Source organism: Meriones unguiculatus, chromosome 2 (assembly GCF_030254825.1).
Source record: "Meriones unguiculatus strain TT.TT164.6M chromosome 2, Bangor_MerUng_6.1, whole genome shotgun sequence".
Lineage (NCBI taxonomy): Eukaryota > Metazoa > Chordata > Mammalia > Rodentia > Muridae > Meriones > Meriones unguiculatus.
The window spans coordinates 30,836,196-30,854,873 of NC_083350.1; the positions used below are offsets into that span (position 1 = coordinate 30,836,196).

The 18,678-nt window shown below is 44.2% G+C and overlaps 1 protein-coding gene across 1 annotated transcript in view; it reads left to right on the top strand.

The window, feature by feature from the left end:
- Positions 1-18,678, top strand: part of Fbn2 (fibrillin 2) — a 220,748-nt gene that overhangs the window by 170,380 nt on the left and 31,690 nt on the right. The window contains exons 37-53 of the mRNA XM_021634127.2: positions 1,091-1,252; positions 1,996-2,064; positions 2,517-2,642; positions 3,628-3,753; positions 4,370-4,522; positions 7,381-7,449; positions 8,437-8,562; positions 8,735-8,860; positions 9,311-9,436; positions 11,598-11,714; positions 12,716-12,844; positions 13,278-13,397; positions 15,341-15,466; positions 16,087-16,239; positions 17,137-17,202; positions 17,496-17,621; positions 18,194-18,313. Coding sequence (XP_021489802.1) covers positions 1,091-1,252; positions 1,996-2,064; positions 2,517-2,642; positions 3,628-3,753; positions 4,370-4,522; positions 7,381-7,449; positions 8,437-8,562; positions 8,735-8,860; positions 9,311-9,436; positions 11,598-11,714; positions 12,716-12,844; positions 13,278-13,397; positions 15,341-15,466; positions 16,087-16,239; positions 17,137-17,202; positions 17,496-17,621; positions 18,194-18,313 — 2,040 coding nt within the window. The remainder of the gene's footprint in view (positions 1-1,090; positions 1,253-1,995; positions 2,065-2,516; positions 2,643-3,627; positions 3,754-4,369; positions 4,523-7,380; positions 7,450-8,436; positions 8,563-8,734; positions 8,861-9,310; positions 9,437-11,597; positions 11,715-12,715; positions 12,845-13,277; positions 13,398-15,340; positions 15,467-16,086; positions 16,240-17,136; positions 17,203-17,495; positions 17,622-18,193; positions 18,314-18,678) is intronic.

The following is an 18,678-nucleotide window of genomic DNA, read 5'->3' on the forward strand; positions in this document are numbered from 1 at the left end:
GCAGCCAGAAGGTTGTGGTGTGTGCAGCCGAAGTGAAAGGTACTTTGTGGACTCATATAGACTTTCAAATTCTCTGGTTGAGATGAGCACTCTTGGGGGTGGCCTGGCCTGAAGCAGTTCTGAAGAATCACTTTGGCTACAAAGGCAAAAACAGACTGGGCCAAGGGTGGAAGCTGAAATGTGATTTAAGAAGCCATTGTAATAGTCTATGTTAAAAAAAAAAAAAAAAAAAAAAGATGCTGATATCTGGAATTCAGGCTAAGGGAAAAGGTACTGGTGATGTCATTCTCCAGAAACATTTTGAAGATTAAGTTATCAAGCCTTATTATTACTCGTATGCAAAAGGAATGGGAGTAAAATATCAGAAATGGCAGCAAAACTGGAGAGCTGAAAAGGCTGAAAACTTCCCTCAATTGAAAAGCCCCAAGACTGGGGGAGAAAGTAAAATCGCGCTGTGAGTAGGGGAAAGATTATCCAGTTTAACTTGTGGAAAGGATAACCTGGAAATAACTCTAGAGAAAGGAATAAGCAGAAAGGTTTAGAACTCAGAAAAAAAAGGTAAGAAAGAACTCTGAACTTGATAGTACTCAAGAGAAAAGGGAAAAAGTACTGTTTAAAGCCGAGGTTCAAGACGGTAACGGTAAAGACGAGGCAGTGTTCAGAAAACTGGATCCTTTCCCTAGAGAGATGTAGACTGACAAACTGTGCAGAAGTTGCAGTGAAGGTTGAGATGGAACCATCGGAGAATGCGGATGGAAGAGCAGAGCGGAATGAGATAGCCCGCTGCACACTTAGTTAAATTGTCCTAGGTATGTCTCCAGTTCCTCACAAGCCGATGACACAGATTAATCATACCCCAGTTCTCTTACATCCACAGGATTTGAAATGTCCAGAGCACCCCCAAATTAAAAAAAAAAAAAAAAAGCCTGTCTTGTTTATTCCGTGTATGCAAAAAGCGGTTCGTGATCTCTAGGGACTGCCTCCAGTCATCGTTTCTTACGGCTGAGTTTGAAGGCGAGTTTGAAGGCGAGTTTGAAGGCGAGGGGCGTGGACTCCAGGGACCCCTTTAAATTATCCTTTCACTCTGCAGACAACCGCGTGGGCAACTGTTACCTCAAGTTTGGGCCTCGAGGAGACGGGAGTCTGTCCTGCAACACAGAGGTCGGGGTGGGCGTCAGTCGCTCCTCGTGCTGCTGCTCCCTGGGCAAGGCCTGGGGAAACCCCTGCGAGACGTGCCCGCCTGTAAACAGCAGTAAGTACGGAGGTGAAGGAGGAAGAAGGGAAGGCTCCGGTCCCCGGCTCTAGAAACAAGTTGCCGTTGTCTTCTTGGACTGCGGGCGGTGGGAGGGGTGGTTTTGGACTGTTGTCAAAGGTTATGCTGAAAGCCGCCAAGAGTGTTTTTATAGAAAAGGAATTTCAAGTTCCTTCCTTTCTATTTTCTTTTTGCCATTATGTTTCTCTAAAAATTGATCTTAACCACAATCCAATCTGAATGGTCATTACATCGATTCTCCATGGTATCCCAGATGAAGGCCGTTCTCAGTTCTTCTTGGAGATGGTTAGTTCAGGTTCATAGGTAAAGTGTACCCTGAAGTCAGTCACAGAGCACTTTAAATAAAAACATGTGTTCCGATCTGCACCAAAACTAGACCTTTGTACCGTAGGCTCCTGGTGTTTTTTTGTTGTTGTTGTTGTGTTTTTTTTTTACTTGCCAAAATATTTGTGATATGAATTATCCAGAAGGAAGTGTTTTCTTTAAAATATACACATAAATGGCTTTTGTTATCCCAGTGTCTGCCATTGATGAAGTAATGATATTAGGGAGTAAAATGTGACATACATTAGTGAAAATGCATTTGAAAGGACACAAGGAAAAATACAGATTTCCCCCGAGGGTGTGCGAGTTGAGCCTGGCAGTTGCTGAATGTCTGCTGATGGTCTCAACCTCTGGGATCCATCCGGGAGTCAAACCTCTTGTTTTCCATTGTTTTGTAGCTGAATACTATACCCTGTGTCCTGGAGGTGAAGGCTTTAGGCCAAACCCCATCACAATCATCTTAGAAGGTAAGCTCATCGCCAGTTGCCACGTAGGCCCTCAGAAGGTAAAAAGCTTGGTTTAGAGGGAAGCAGGGACAAAAGTCGGTGTGAGGCAACTCCAGCAGGATTCTTGGGTGGAATTACAGGTGGGCAATCTGCCGCACACACTCTATGCCATGGTTTAACAAAAAGTAGCCGCCCATTGCGGGCATCTGGTGTCTGGTTGTTGTGCAGAGAAACCCTTGTTACATTGTCCCCAGCCAATCACCCACAGCTTGCTCCCATTACTCTCCTCAAGAAACAGCAGTTAGTTCTGCAACAATGGCAAGAAGCTCACAGTCAGAATGCACCCAGCACCCAAGGGCATTCCTTCAGGGGCACAGATGTCTGTGATCCCTGCAAGACGTCCTGTCTGAAGACCCGTGCTCTTGACTCTGGCCATGATGCCTACTGTTAATGGACTGTCTCTCCTCTCGCAGATATCGATGAGTGTCAGGAGTTACCAGGTCTCTGCCAGGGTGGAAACTGCATCAACACTTTTGGGAGTTTCCAGTGTGAGTGCCCACAGGGTTACTACCTCAGCGAGGAAACACGCATCTGTGAAGGTGAGGGAAGCTGGGACGGTTCCCATCCACAGCGTCTCCTCCTGGCCCTGCATTCCACAGGAGGGATCTGTTGAGACCCTTGATTTACCTAAAATTTAAAAAAAAAAAAATTCTGAGTAAGATGACTGGTGAAACATAAATTGAAAATGGAATTATAATATGAAGGTTAGTTGCAGTGGAACACTGAGACTCATTTTAAGTAGAAACAGGTAGACTTAAGTGTGACTGTAAGTTAATGGTCAGTCATTTTTAAATGGTGGCTAGAACGTGAAGAAGTTGAAATGTTGTGCAGACTCTTTCTCTCCCCAGGTCACATAACAGTCGTGATCTTATTTTTTAGGGGACCATTACTGCTCCAAGTTGTGGCTGGCGATGTAACCTGAGTGTTTGGGTGGGATGAGGGGCCAAACAAGAAAGACCAGAGCATCATTACTTCCGTCACCAGACTTTAGCTTTGAACTTGTCAGCCAAATGCCTCAGAAAGAAATGTGACTTAGTAAGGAAAACAACCAGCAGCTTCCCTGCACTGAGAACCTGTGAGGGGCTTCTACTTTGAAAGGAGGATCTCATAGCCCGCACTCAGTTTAAAGTTGCTGCTAAAATTTAATTAAATGGCATAGAAAAAAAAAAAAAAACAGAGTTCAAAGAAATCCCTCTTAGAGAATGTGAATTCCCACAAATGTATACAGGCATGAGGCAAATTGCTCTGGCTTTCGTTTCTTTCTTTTTCTTTTTTTTTTTTTCCGCTTTAGTCTATTTTTATAATTCTTGGTATTTTTAGAAAAGGGATCTTTTTATCTTTTTTTGAGGCGTGTGTTTCTGTGGCATGTAAACGTGAACACGTCCTGAGTGGGTATTTTTATTTTTATTTCTGAATCTTATAAGCCAGCATGGAACTAGGGGATCCCCCAGGCTCTGTTCAGCAAACTACACGGCATAAACCCAGAGAACAAACGTAACTCCCAGGTATTCTTACCCATTGCAGATATCGATGAATGCTTTGCCCACCCTGGCGTGTGTGGCCCCGGAACCTGCTACAACACCCTGGGAAATTACACTTGCATTTGCCCCCCTGAGTACATGCAAGTCAACGGAGGTCACAACTGCATGGGTCAGTAGCCATCACTGAGATTAGCTGCTCGGGTCAAAGTTGCTGGGTTTGTACCTACAGCACTTCCGGTCTCAGAATTACTTTTCAGAATGTTGGGCAACCAGATCCCTTTGAGTGAGGAAATATTTCAGAGGCCTATGAACTGCTGTTCTAGCTCAAGCTCTTAATCTTTCCCCACATAGTTACATATTCTGTAAATCTGAGGTTTAAGAAGAAAGAAAAAAAAAAAACACCTCAGGTTTAAGCATTAGAGTTACAGATCTTAAATAATTTTGATCCTCCATGTAATAAGAGGACATTTAAATTTCAATACTTTTTTCAATCCTCCATGTATATAAGAGGACATTTAAATTTCAATTCTTTTTTCAATTAAATTAATTAATGAATATTTTAATGACATTTTACTAGAAAAATAAATACAGGACAAAAAAAAAAAATTGTTGTCTCTGGAAAACTATCCTTAAAATACCTTGCCTGAAAGCAGGAGATGTGCATCTGAAAAAACGATGAAAATAACAGAGGATTCCCAGAGTTGTAGCACCCAGGAAAGCTGGCTGCAAACAAGTCAGTTAGCCACTGCCCTCGCTGCCTCGCTGATCAGTTTCTCCCCATGCAGACATGAGGAAAAGCTTTTGCTACCGAAGCTATAACGGGACCACTTGTGAAAACGAGTTACCTTTCAATGTGACAAAGAGGATGTGCTGCTGCACGTACAATGTTGGCAAAGCCTGGAACAAACCCTGTGAGCCGTGCCCGACGCCGGGAACAGGTAAGCGCCGCAGCTCACACTTTCCCGATGACTTTGTCAGTGACCTGGCAACGGTGGCGCGGTGTACTGTAGCCAGAGGGGCTCAGTTCCGAAGAGATCCAAAAGCGTGCTGTGGGCCTGTTTCCCCAAATGGCATGACCAGCTTTGGGAGCCAAAAACTAACTTCTGAGACATATGTTGCATAAACTCCAAATCTTGCAAAGTGCCACCACCGCTAGCTATAGTTGATAGATTTGGTCTATATACAATCGCCATCAAATAATACTACCATTTAGTTAGTTAGTTATCCGTTTACTCATCAAATGGATTTACTACTGTCATTGTGCTTGATATAGAAGTATATTATTTTGGTATAAAGTCACCAAAAAGCCGGCAACTTCAATAATAATTATTTAAAGTAAATCTTGAAAACTATGTAAAAAAGTATTTGATGAAGAAACTTTGCTTGAAGAATATGTCAAAAAAGAAAAAGCATTTGATTTAAAAAGATGCATAAAACAAACCATTAATGTGTTCCTTGTGGGGGCTGGAGAGGTGGTTCAGCAGCTGAGAGCACTGTCTGCTATTTCAGAGGTTTTGAGTTCAAGTCTCAGCAACAACATGGTGTCTCATAAGCATCTATACTGGGATCTGATGCCCTCTTCTGGCATTCAAGTAACCCACAGATAGAGCACCCATATGTGTAAAATAAATAAATAAATCTTTAAAAAAAATGTTCCTCAGCTTATCCCACAACATGGAAGGAACCTTTAAAGCATGACAATACATCTTAAAACTATTTCGTTATTGTATGTGCATGGGTGTTTTCCATTATGTTTGTCTCTGTGCCTGCTGCCTGCAGAGGCCAGAAGAGGGCACTGAATCTCCAAGTATACAGGTTATAGATGGTTGTGATCTGCCACGTTGGGGCTGGGAATTGAACCCAAAAGAGTAGACAGTGCCCCTAGCCACTGAGTTGTGTCTCCAAGCCTGGCATGGGAGGATTTTTCACTAGCACAAATTCCACTGAAGAAGAAAGGGAAAAGAAAAAGAAACATCACAGAGATAAGAACAACAACCACTTGCCTTTATATTACTTTTTGTCTAGACCTTATACGGGATATATAAAGGATGGTAGTTTTTCATAGTTACAGAAGCTGAAAGTTGAACGGAGAAGATGGAAGAAGCCAGGCATGCATTTTTGACCAGACATTGGCACGGCATACAGTTAAGCACTTACGAGGGTGCTAAAATGAATTCAAGGGGAAAGGAGTGGACAAGTAGCAACTCAAATTCATCAGCATGCTTTTTTTTTTTTTTATCACTGTAGCAAATTACCTGAGTGGCCCATCTTCGGGAGACAGATTTATACTGGCTCATGTTTCTGAGAACCAAGCAGAGCAATTTGGTTCAGGGTAGTAGAAGCTTAAGGTAGCAGCTGTTCACAGGTGTGGACCAGGAGGCAGAGGATGAAGGCTGAAGCCAGAAGCAGGTGTGACCCCTAAAGACAACCGCACCTGAATGCCCAATCTCTGATGCTCTACAGCCTTCAAATAGCAGCCTTGATCAAAAGCTAGTGGCCAAGTGTCCCCCGGGTGATCTGGGCAGGGGCACTTCAGATCCACACCTGTGGCAGCTTTCAGATGGGTGTGTCCCTCACCCATTTGTGTTTCATAAGGAGAAGACATTCTCACCATTCTAGGCTATAAAGCTCCATGAGTCAAGGTCCAAGATTACTGGTTTGGGAAAATATTTTTTTTTCTCTCTGTGGAAGGAAATGAAGGGCTTAGGTTTGGGGTGCAGCTGTACATGCGCATCAGAATCCTGTCACGTGTATGACCCAAGCAGAGGATTTACCCTTTCTGATGACTCCTTCTATGGAAAATAGGGTAATTAACAGTGGCAGGCGCTATTCCATGTGGGTACCATGCTGTCTAAGGAGTCAAAATAAATAGGTAGGTAGTAATACATACATACATACATACATACATACATACATACATACATACATAGATACATAGGTACTTACCTGGAAGTGGCCAGGCTATTAGAAACCATTGAATTGAACAACTCTGTTTATTGATGGAAGAGAACTACAAAATCCTCATACTGGTGGCATTTAGAGCCACATGCCATATACATTTTTACCACTACAGTCTTAAGAGTTATACATGCATGTGTCACAACAGACGTCTAAGACATCTTTCTCCAACCAATCAGTGTCCCTTTATGTTGATTTGGTGAGTTATAGGTAAGAATAACCCTTACAGTCTCTATTTTATCCAATGGGTCATCTCTGGCCTATGCCTCCACTGCAAAACTTTTTCCGTACATCTGTACCTTGTGCAAGCACAGCCTTTTTAAATTCATCGTTTCTCAATTTGTGTAAATTATATATTTCTATTATGATTTCAGTTGTTTTTTTTTTTTTCATTTTGTGTGTGTTTGTATCCATGCTAGTTTGCATGTATGTGGAGGTCATAGGGCAACGAAGGCCTCTACCTCATGCTATCAAGCTAACTCAGTAAGAGCTTCTACCCCTGAGCCATCTGAGCGGCATGAATTGAACCATTATTAGAGCTCTTTGAATGATAAGGGAAAAAAATAACTTGATTGCCAAAGAAATTTTGCTTTTTAAAATATTTTGCTTATTTTCTGCTATGAGATCAAATAAAAGATTATGACAGGAATTACGATAGAGAGTGCCTAGCTAGGCCCTTTGCAGAAGCAGACATTGTTATCAAATGCATATTATTACAATTTAAAAGACTGATTGTGGATAATAAAACAATGTTCTTGCTGGTGAAAATAATGGTATAAAGATATCTTAAATGTGCCTGGGAATGTTAAGAGTGCCTGCCTTTGTTTCTGTTTGATAGCTGACTTTAAAACTATATGTGGAAATATTCCCGGATTCACCTTTGACATCCACACAGGAAAAGCTGTTGGTGAGTTTGCTCCCATTGCATTTGTGAATGTACATATACACATGTAAACATGTGCATATATGTGTCATGTTTTGTGCCCAAGCATCCCGATATAACAGTGCCACAAAGTCTAATAATCTGGATTCCAGGCTAATGTGGTTAGTTAATTAACCAAGAAACCATGCTTAAAGACATCGACCAAGTGTTAATAATAGTCTTATATTCTATCAGCATAGCCTAGCAATTCAGTTATGATAATAACTTGACAATCTCAAGGGTCCATGCACACCACGCAAAAATTTGAATTTCCCTTGTCATGCATATTGTCTTACACGGCTAAATAATCTACCTTGCTTGGTGTATGCGGCAGCGACGTGCCTCCTATGTGTGTTGGTACATCTGTACACGTGTGCTTGCATTCATAAAGGCCAGGGGTTGACACCTGAGGTCTTCCCTCATCCCTCTGCACACTCTCTGCTGAGACACGGTCTCTCACTGAATCTAAAGGGCCTTTGCAGCTAGGCTGGCTGGCCAGGAGCTTCAGGGATTCCCCCAGCCCCCGTGCCTGGTCCTCCCCTCTCAGCCCTGGGATTGCAGGTGTACACCACCATGTCCACCTTGAGAAAGCAGAAGCCCACCCTTCTGCTTACATGACAAGCACCCTACCGATTGGACCACCTCTCCAGCCCCTCACGGTATTTGAACCGCCAGTTACCCTTTTCAAAGTACATCTTCAGCTCTTGGTATATTTTTATATCAACCCCCATCATTTGGTCACTTGCCTCCTTGCCACCCAAGATCACTTCCCACGTTTTACCAACCACCTTATCTTTCCCAAAACCCTTTAGAGAAACTAACTACTCTGTGGTCTCTGGTTATGCCAGTTTTCACTCGACGTGAACAGAGTGTGTGTTTTCCTTTCGGGCTGCACGTAGCATCATTTCAACGTAAGATGGTAAATGTGTTTAGCAGAACTGCATACCTTTTACTAAATCCATCCCATTTCAGACATTGATGAATGTAAAGAGATCCCAGGCATCTGTGCAAATGGTGTGTGCATTAACCAGATCGGCAGTTTCCGCTGTGAGTGCCCGACAGGCTTCAGCTACAACGACCTGCTCTTGGTCTGCGAAGGTAATCTGGGAAACAGAATGCCCGCCCTCCAAAGACTTTGCTATTTTGGGTGGGCTTCTGGGGCTGCGCCATCTCTTGTGTGGTCAAAGAGTTGAGCAAGGAAGGTGGGGAAGCAGACGTGACCCCAGAGCAACCGTGAAAGAGTGTTCACCTGGACCCATTGCTCTTGCAGACATCGATGAGTGCAGCAATGGTGACAACCTGTGCCAGCGCAATGCCGACTGCATCAACAGTCCGGGCAGCTACCGCTGCGAGTGTGCAGCCGGCTTCAAACTCTCTCCCAATGGAGCCTGCGTAGGTAAGCGAGTGGCTGGCGGTCACTAAACCCAGCCATCCGTGGGGGCCCTGACCTCGGAGGGCTCCTTGCTTTCTCACCACAAACCTCCTTAAGGATGATTTCGGAAAGATTGGCTAACTCAGTCCATTCGTCATGCTGAAATGCTCCCATCGCAACTCCCAGATTATTTTGTCGAGAAAGGAGGTTGCTTTGGTGGATTCTTCTGGTATAAGATAGAATCCTTGAGGTCCCAGTCAACCTACAAAAAATTGCATGACTGAAAAGAGAGGCATGAGTACTTGAAAGGCTTGCTTATTTTGATTCAGCCATTGTTCTGGTTCATTCTCAGCCTGTCTACAATAATTAATAGCAGGTTAGAGAAACGCCTCTGTGAAAAATGAAGGAATCTTAATAAAAATCAGTTATGTGTAACATGTGTCTCTCTCTCTCTTTCTCTCTTTTCTGTTTTAGATCGCAATGAATGTTTGGAAATTCCTAATGTTTGCAGTCACGGCCTGTGTGTTGATCTGCAAGGCAGTTACCAGTGTATCTGCAACAATGGATTTAAGGCTTCTCAAGACCAGACCATGTGCATGGGTAAGAGTGTTCTGGACCGGGAGTGGAGCGAGGCTGGGACTTGAGGGCAGATGATGGCGACATCACCCAAGCTCAGCAGCTGCCGTGTCTCTGCCATGCTAAACAGCTTAAGGAGGCTTTGATGTAAAATTTGCATACCATAGGAGGTTGCTCTGCTCCGTGATTCTCAACATTTTGCTCCAAAAGATCATATGGCACGAAATATGTTCACACGCGTTCGGGGCTAAGTGGAATTTTCCTAGCTCTTAAAGCGGTTACAAAATGGAACCAGAGTCTTCAAATTTTCCCAGTAGCCAGCACAATGGCTTGTTAACGATGAGAGTGTTAGTTAACATTTCCAAAGGCAGGTGAGCAGGGTGCCTTGAAGTTGGGACTGCACAGGATGCCTTAGCTCTGATGTCACCAGGGGCTGTGCCTCCGTCAGAGTGCCTCTCTATGCTTCATATTCGAAAGAGGGAAGTTTAAATTGTAAACTCGCTCACTTGTATACAGAACGTTCTCAGGGTGGGAAAGCCAGGGCTGTGTACCCACCTTTTGGGGATTCTCAGTGCTTGGTAGGTGAGCGTTAGAATCCGGTTTCAATAGTGTGGGGTCATTTCTGTGCAATGAGGATTGTGTGTGGGGAAAGCCTCGGTTCGCCTATTCGACCCTGAGTGTACCTTCCCGCGCCACGGGCTGCCCCAGAGTAACAGGGGACAATCTCTTAACTGGTGCTCATGCAAAGGGTGAGTGCTCATGCAAGTGCTCATGCAAAGGTATTCCGGGCTCTCTGCGGTGCGCATGGCATCTGTGGGGACGCTTGCTTACAGGAGACTGTCTCTCACAGAGTGTCATCTCTCTCTCTTTCACACACACACACACACACACACACACACACACACACTGTGGTATTTATGACTCAGAAGTTCATATGGGAAAAATCTGTCCCTGCGTGAGCAGTTCTTCCATGATAAAAGTCAGTCAGAGCCTCGGCCCTCTCGACACTGCTCTCTTCCCAGGAGCTGTGCCTGTTCCCTGTGTGGTGGCTCTGCAGGCTAGCCTCCCGGAGGATGGGACTTGCAGGGACTCTAGGCACCCCAAGCGTGACAAACATGGCTCTGGCAGGCCTTGTTCTTCTCCCTTCTGCCTTGCTGTTAGATTACATTAACTGAAACTAGCTGCCAAGGTCTGTTCCCTTATTTGGCCACTTCCTCCTCCAGAGGCTGACTACCAAGGTCCAGCTAGCAAAGTATTCAAGTTCAGCAATCAAAAGCTCCCTTTTGGCTGCCCCAATTAATATGCCCAAACAAAACAAACCAACTCACCCTCAGACCTTTTACCTTTTAAACCTTTTTAAAGTTTTTTTTTTTTCCTTTTATCTTTCTAAGCCTATAAATTTGCCTTTGGGCCGAGTCTGTCTCCTCTCTATCCAGAGGCAATTCTTTATCCTCCTCTGAGATAAATACCTTTTTCCCCTCTCCCTCATGCCCTTCCCTTTCTTCCTTACCCTCTATCTCCTCCAGTCTTTGTCTCTTATTCCCTGCCCTTTGTCCCTCTGGGGCAAATGAATCTCCTTTGTAGTGAGAACTTGGTTTTGGGGTGTCCTGAACCAATACCCATCCCTTCAGATCTGCCGTCTCCTGTCATGGATAATGTTCCTAACTGTTCTCCCTGGGATTTTTAGAAAGCTCCTGACAAAATTCTAAACACACTCCTATTTGAATTTCACTAATTCATTAAGGGGACTGAAGTTCTCCTTATGAAATCAGGATATATAAATTCTTTAACAGAGGTGTTAATGCTTTAATATTTGATATGCAAACTGGTTCATTGCAACATCTCTGCCAACAACATGCTTCTATCCACTGTTTCTGAGAATTGTCTATATCAATAAGTAATTAAACTTTTTCTCTTTTGTGAGTTTGCGATTTTGATTTGTTCCCCTTTTCCACATTCATACATACATATATACATATATATATCACATACATATATATCACATATATGTATATATGCATATACATTCATACATACATATATAAACACATATGTATGTATATATGAGTGGTCCCTAGCACTGTCCTGAGGAGAATGTAAATAAATGAATTGATGAGGGCAAGAAACTGGTAAATGGTAAAGGTGAATAACCGGCTCTGGCTAAAAGTTGAGTTCTTCCTGATAGATGTCGATGAGTGTGAGCGCCATCCATGTGGAAACGGGACGTGTAAGAACACTGTGGGGTCCTACAATTGTCTGTGCTATCCTGGCTTTGAGCTCACTCACAACAACGATTGCCTGGGTAAGCCTTCTCTGTCAGCTTGTCCTTGTTTCTCTTTCATGCCAACAAAACGGAATGTCCTGAAACAAAGAGAAGACCCAAGAGCACAGACGACTTTTATTGTTAAGCTTACACGCACACCACAAGACAGGCCAGGCCACTGAGCGCGCTCCAGCCGCCTATGGCCGTTTGTTGCCCTCTGTAATCTCAAGGCCAGTTACTGTCTCCAGCCTTTCCTCACAACCCCAGTCTGTCAGGGTGAAAGGTCACTGAGAGGCCTGTCAAGGGATCAAGACTGATTTATAGTTTTAGGTTCTCTATCCCCTCTCTGTGAGATGGAGACACACATGTTACCTCCTATCCGTTATATGAGTTCATTCCTAATTTACACTTGAGCCCCAGCAGGTGTCTACATACACATACACTTGTATCCGCATCTCAGTATGCCTTTCTACACACACACACACACACACACACACACACACAAACGCACAGCAAGCAGGTTTTGAGCAAGGCGCTCAAACCACCCCTATGCTCAGCACAGGATTTCTGCTTCTGCCTCACACTGATATACAAATAGGACTGGTGGGAACTAATGAGTGAGAGGTTTCCCCAAGGAGGAGGAGTCAATACAAGGACGAAGGCGACACTGATGTGTTCCCTTTGTCATTTGAATGGCACCCTTACATCCAGGTAAAGGTCCATGCAAATTACCCAGTCAAGTTACATCCCATAGTCCTCTCTCCTCTGCAGAAAGAAATACTCTTCAGCTGGGAAGGAAATGGAAAGACTGACCTTAAACCTTCAAACATTACCTGTTTGTAAATTCCTCAGTGGTAGCTCATGCCCTTGAGAGACGAGGAGGCCCTATGTGCCCCTGTCAGTTATGCCGTCCTTACGATATGTGCCATTTTCTTTTCTGTGATTAAAGCACGCTGTGGAGCTTTGTTTTCAGGCTTCAGCTAGTGAAATGGGGCCGTGTAGAAGCTCCCTCTGAAATGCTGACTCCTCTCCCTTTACAGACATAGATGAGTGCAGCTCATTTTTTGGCCAGGTGTGCAGAAACGGACGGTGCTTCAATGAAATCGGCTCCTTCAAGTGTCTGTGCAATGAGGGTTACGAACTCACTCCAGACGGCAAAAACTGTATCGGTAAGAAACCTTACAGCCACTCATCTTGATGGTGCTTTTGTTCCAAGAGACGGTATGAACTCCACAGGCACACGTAGCTTACCCACACTTCATCATCAGATCACGTGACTACCATGACCTGTGTCAGGGACTTTTCAGGCTAAGGTTTCAACCACCCATTGGGAATGCATCGCGGGGGGAGCTTTTATTGGGAACAGTGCTTGAGGCTGTGTCTCAGTAAAAGCGCACGAGGAGACAGATGAAGAGAGCTAACAGCCTCCCTCCTAAGAAGCATCCATGATATCGGTAGAGTGACAGGGTATCTTTGTCCCTGGTGACCCAGCAGATCAGAGGGCCTGAGTGGAATCTATGGTACTGTAATTCAGCAAGCAGATAAGTCTGCAATGAGTGCCTCGTGTTTGGGTTATATCTCTTGTTTTCTTTCTCCCCAAAGACACGAATGAGTGTGTTGCGCTTCCTGGCTCTTGTTCTCCTGGGACCTGTCAGAATTTGGAGGGCTCCTTCAGGTGCATCTGTCCCCCCGGATACGAAGTGAAGAGCGAGAACTGCATTGGTGAGGCTCGAATTCATTGGTGAGGTCACGGAGGCGTGCGGCTGACTGCAGGCTCTGTGGAAACATCAACCCCAGCCACTGTGTGCACGCTGGGCTTGGGAGTTCAACAGAGCTGTCTGCCTCTGTTTTATTGAATGGTCAGAAATGGTTGGGTGGTAGAGTGTTGGCAGCTTCCGGGTGAGGGCTTGTTCTCATCAACAGAAATCTCTCACCGCTAGCCAAAGGCTTTTCATTATACCCCCGTATCTGTGTTCTAAACGTCTACAATGTAATCTTTGGCACATGATTTTAGAATAGCTCTTAAAGGTGTCCAGGGTCCTGAAAACATGAAGCAGAAACCTTGACGGTTCTCTTGGCATTTCCCCTCTTGGGAAGGCATTACTTAGATAAACACAGAAAATATTAATACCTTTGCCATAGTTGGTGTCTCCGGATGAAGCTGCCAGCACTGGAGAACACTGTTCATCCTCAAAACAGGGACTCAGAATGCCCAGCAGGCAAGATGAGAGTGACCTCTGCACAGCTCACTGTTTCACTTTTTGTGAACTGTTTTTACAGCACGACTGGCATTCAAAGCAGTAGCATCTAAGTGCAGCTTCGCTAACACGAAAGGATTGCAAACGCTGTGTTTGTCTCTGAGGTTTTTAATCTACCACCCTTGACAAGACTGTACAGATAAATAGCTCCGCTGTCCATATTCAGGGCAGTTACAAAGTGAAAAGGGCTGTTGACTACCAAATTAATGTCAGACCACGTGATTAGATATTATGGGTATCCTTAGTCATTCTGGTTAGTTTATATGGTTCACTATGAGATTGGATCTTAACTTGATTAGTCAAAATAATAACAAACATAGTTGAATCAATCTGGTAAAAAGTTTATTGAGAGTTAAAGAATGTCTCTGCCTTTTTTGTTTGTTTGTTTGGTTGGTTGTTGTTGTTTTGCTTTGGGAATACGGGAGAGGAATTTTTATCTCTCTGTGTATATGTAAATGAATTTACAACAAAGTAACAAAGAAATCCCATAGTCCAGCAATCTCTTTCTTTAAAACTAGCAGTAGTGACTACAGTAGCATGTGTGTACTTGCATGTGTTGTGGTGTGTGTGCATGTACATGTGTGTAGTCCATGTGTGTGGAGGTGATGCATGTGAGAGATCTGTATTTGCAGTGTACATGTGATGTGTGTGTGTGTGTGTGTGTGTGTGTGTGTGCACTTAGTCTCTTGAATGAAAGAATCCAGCAGATAAGCATTCCTCTCTACGCACACGAAAGACTGAAAAGCACTGGGAAGGATTCCTTATTTTAAGGAATCATTCCAGGATCTGAGGAATGGTACTTTCATGGTCTGCAGGAGTCCCTAATTCCATTGACATCAATCATCCAGTAGAAACAGTTGTGTGTGTAGGAGGGCACCCTTGGTGGCAGTGTAAAGAGAACAGAAAAAAGATGCACAAGCTGGTGATGGGGTGTACAGTCACTGGGTCATTGCCAACAGAGTGTGGAAGGTACTGAGGAGTGGAACGGGCAGCTACACACTGCTTGTGAATAAGCACAGAAAAAGCCAGAGACATCCCCTGCTGGATTCCAAGAGAGGTGTTGGGCGGGGGAAGAGTCGCTCCATGGGCACAAGCCATTTGAGTTTCTTGAGTCTATGAGGCATGTAAGTTGGTTACTTCAGGTAGGCAGTGAAGTCCCATCCCTAGTGACAAAGAGTCAGGACCTGTAGGTAGACATGGGAAGCTCTGGCATGAGGCCTGCTGAAACTGGATGTGATCTGTCAACTTTTAATGCACTAATTTACCCTAAAAATTCTTGTTATACACACAGTGCCATCTCTAGTTCTATTAATAAAACACCCTCTGATTAACTGTTGCAGTATGGGCAGGTAGATATTTTCGTCTGTGGAGCAGAATGTTGTTTAACAGACTCTCACTCTTCTGTAGATATAAACGAGTGTGACGAAGACCCCAACATCTGCCTTTTTGGTTCCTGCACCAACACCCCGGGAGGCTTCCAGTGCCTCTGCCCCCCTGGCTTTGTCTTGTCTGATAATGGGCGGAGATGTTTTGGTAAGCTGTGGGCTGACCCCTCTGTCATCATCTCTCTTCACCACGCCAGGGCTTTGTTACGACAAAATGTTGTCTGTCAGTAATGTACCTTCCACAGTTGCAGCATAGACTTCTCAAGCGTGTCTCAGAAAGGGCAGCTCTTCGATCACTCTGCTAACATTGTTAATACATGTTTTCAGATTTTTATGCCAGAAGGAAAAATTGTCTCGGTTTGGCACTTTCATTTGGTTGCTGGAATGGGCTGTTATTTATCAGTACATGAGTTACCTTGGGCACACTTTAATTTACTTAAAGTTAAATTCGTTGTTTTCGTACAGCATTAATGTGACAGTGAAAACGGGGAGGCTGTGGGAATATTTTTCCCGACTGAGGCTGGTGTTACAAATCCCTAAACACAACATTGAAATATTTCAGATGTAATAACGTTTTATAGGCAGGTCAGTTTAAACTAGCAAATAAAAGTGACCCAGGAAGAATGTTCAGGCCTGTCTTTTAACTATTGATGCAGCATGTGCCTTGTGTCCTCCCCTGAGAACTGTTGAGTCAGAACCAGTTGCAGCCGCACTGTCGCGTCTGTCTAGAGAGCAGTGAGGAGCTGTGCCATTTGCTTTCCTGACTAGATACCCGCCAGAGCTTCTGTTTCACCAACTTTGAAGATGGCAAGTGTTCGGTGCCCAAGGCCTTCAACACCACCAAAGCAAAGTGCTGTTGCAGCAAGATGCCCGGCGAGGGCTGGGGGGACCCGTGCGAGCTGTGCCCCAAAGATGATGAAGGTGAGAGGAAAGGGCAGAGAGAGCTTGGTGTTGCGGTTACATGGGAGGTAAAGTTACACCTTTGTGTACGGCTCCATCAGTGAGTGGTTCCGGGAACAGCGGCTTGGCAAGACCTCCACCAGCGTTTACGACACAGAGCGTGTACACTGAGGCCTCCCACTCGCTTCTCCTTCTAAAGCCTTAGCACCACCTGCCTTCTAAAGACTAAACTGTGGAGGCGGGCAGGCAGAAGATGCAAGAAGTTTCACGAGTCCCAAGGTGGAAGTGCTAAAGAGTAGCTTGGCAATGAAGCATAGGCCTAACACCTGCAAGGCCAGAGTTCTATCCCTACTATCCAAAAGAAAGACACAGATGAGTAAAATCCTATGTTGGTCCAATTTCATGATCTGTGGTTCTCAGAACCTTACATAAATTCTGAGAAATGAAATGAGCACAGTAGCCCTACAACTCCCCAAGGATCCGTCAGCACCAGTGAATTACAGAGTAATTCCCAGCAAGATCAACCCGGGGAGGGTCAATAGATTAGGAGTGGTTTCTGGGTATAAAGGACAGGGAAGTTTTTGGACTTCCTCATGTTAGACAGGCAGACCCAGAGTCCCCAGGTTGGTAGGGGACCCTACTAGTAATAGCTCAGATGGTCTTGGCTGAGTATGCTCACTGTTGATTTTGAAGAAAACTAGAGCCAGATGCAGTGGTGCATGCCCTTACTCCCAGTACTCAGGAGGCAGAAATCAGGCCAGTCTGTGAGTGCAAGGCCAGCCTGGTCTACAGGGCACATTTCAGACAACAGGCAAGAAAACAAAACAAAACAAAAGGCTTGTTAAAGATGTACTTGTACAGTGTGAACTGGCTCTTAAAACGAAGCTCTTCAGTAATGGAGAATCTGTCTCTCTGCAGTTGCATTCCAGGATCTGTGTCCATATGGCCACGGGACAGTCCCTAGTCTTCATGATACACGTGAAGGTAGGCTTTGACACGTTTTATTCCTCCTGTCACATTCACAGATGAGCCTTTCCTTTTATAAATCTTGCTAGTTTGAATATGTCTTATAGTGTATTGTATTTAAAGGATCTACGTAATAGTTTATGAAACATATATATGTTTATATCATATGACTATACTGACATGTTAAATATCTGTTCTTCTGACAAAAGGAATATGTATGTTCCATTCACGTCAGATGTTTGTTTAGTACATGTGCATATATTAGCATATCTTTTTCTATGAGGAAGCTCATGGGCAGTTTTACACTTTAGATGTCAATGAGTGTCTTGAGAGCCCAGGCATTTGCTCCAACGGTCAGTGTATCAACACCGATGGATCCTTCCGATGTGAATGTCCAATGGGCTACAACCTGGATTACACTGGAGTCCGGTGTGTAGGTGAGTATTTGCTCTCTTTTACATAGTTTGATATCCTGCCTTATTCTCCTTTTGGACCAAGGAACCCTCAGGTAGCCTTGGTGGTGGTGGTGGTGAGATTTAGAAAACTAAGAAGAGCTAGTAACAATATCCCTACTTCTCCTATGTTTTCCCATGCAACTTGGTTCATATAAAGATGGAGTTTCCCAGTATCTATCTTTAGCCAAATTATACAAACTCTAAGGCCTTGGGATGTAATTCAACGATAGATTATATTCGTTTTGCATGCACAGGGCCTGGATTTGGTCCCAAGCATTCAAAACAAGCAAACAAGGAAAATGAGTCGAATTGTCCATTTTATTTTATGTCTTTGCACACTTCTTCTCAAAGCAGATGTCCACACACAGCCCCTGGATCTGTGACCATGGCAGAAAGCATTACCATCTGGGAGTCAGATCCTTGCACAGAGAACCTTCAGGTCCTCTGAACTGCCAAGGCCAAGGGGAAGGTGCTGTGTGTGGGGAGGTCACCATACCCTCTGCAGATCCTCGACGTGTGTGTGTGTCTGTTCACGGCTTACTCTTGTTTTTCAGACACTGACGAGTGTTCTATCGGCAATCCCTGTGGGAACGGCACATGCACCAATGTGATTGGAAGTTTTGAATGCAATTGCAATGAAGGCTTTGAGCCGGGGCCCATGATGAACTGTGAAGGCACGTCATCCTGTCTTGAGAATTACCTGTTATATTCCTTTGCTATACGGGCTTTTGAAAGCTATTTTTATCTTTAGTCACTGTGTTATTCTGCTCTTTACAATCATCATGTGTACATTTCTCTTTACACCACCAAGGAGTTGCAGTGGCTTTTCTTACTTACTCTCTTGTCTCTCGACAGCAGCACCTGAGTGGCTCAGGGCTGGCATCTGTTATTTTTTTTTTTTCCTTTCTTTAGGATTCAATCACATCTTCTACATTTTCGTGGCATTGCAATATATTGGTTAACCTTCAATTTATACTCTGGATATTGGTAATGATACATTCTGAACTCATTACATTACACTGAAGGATGCTGACACTTT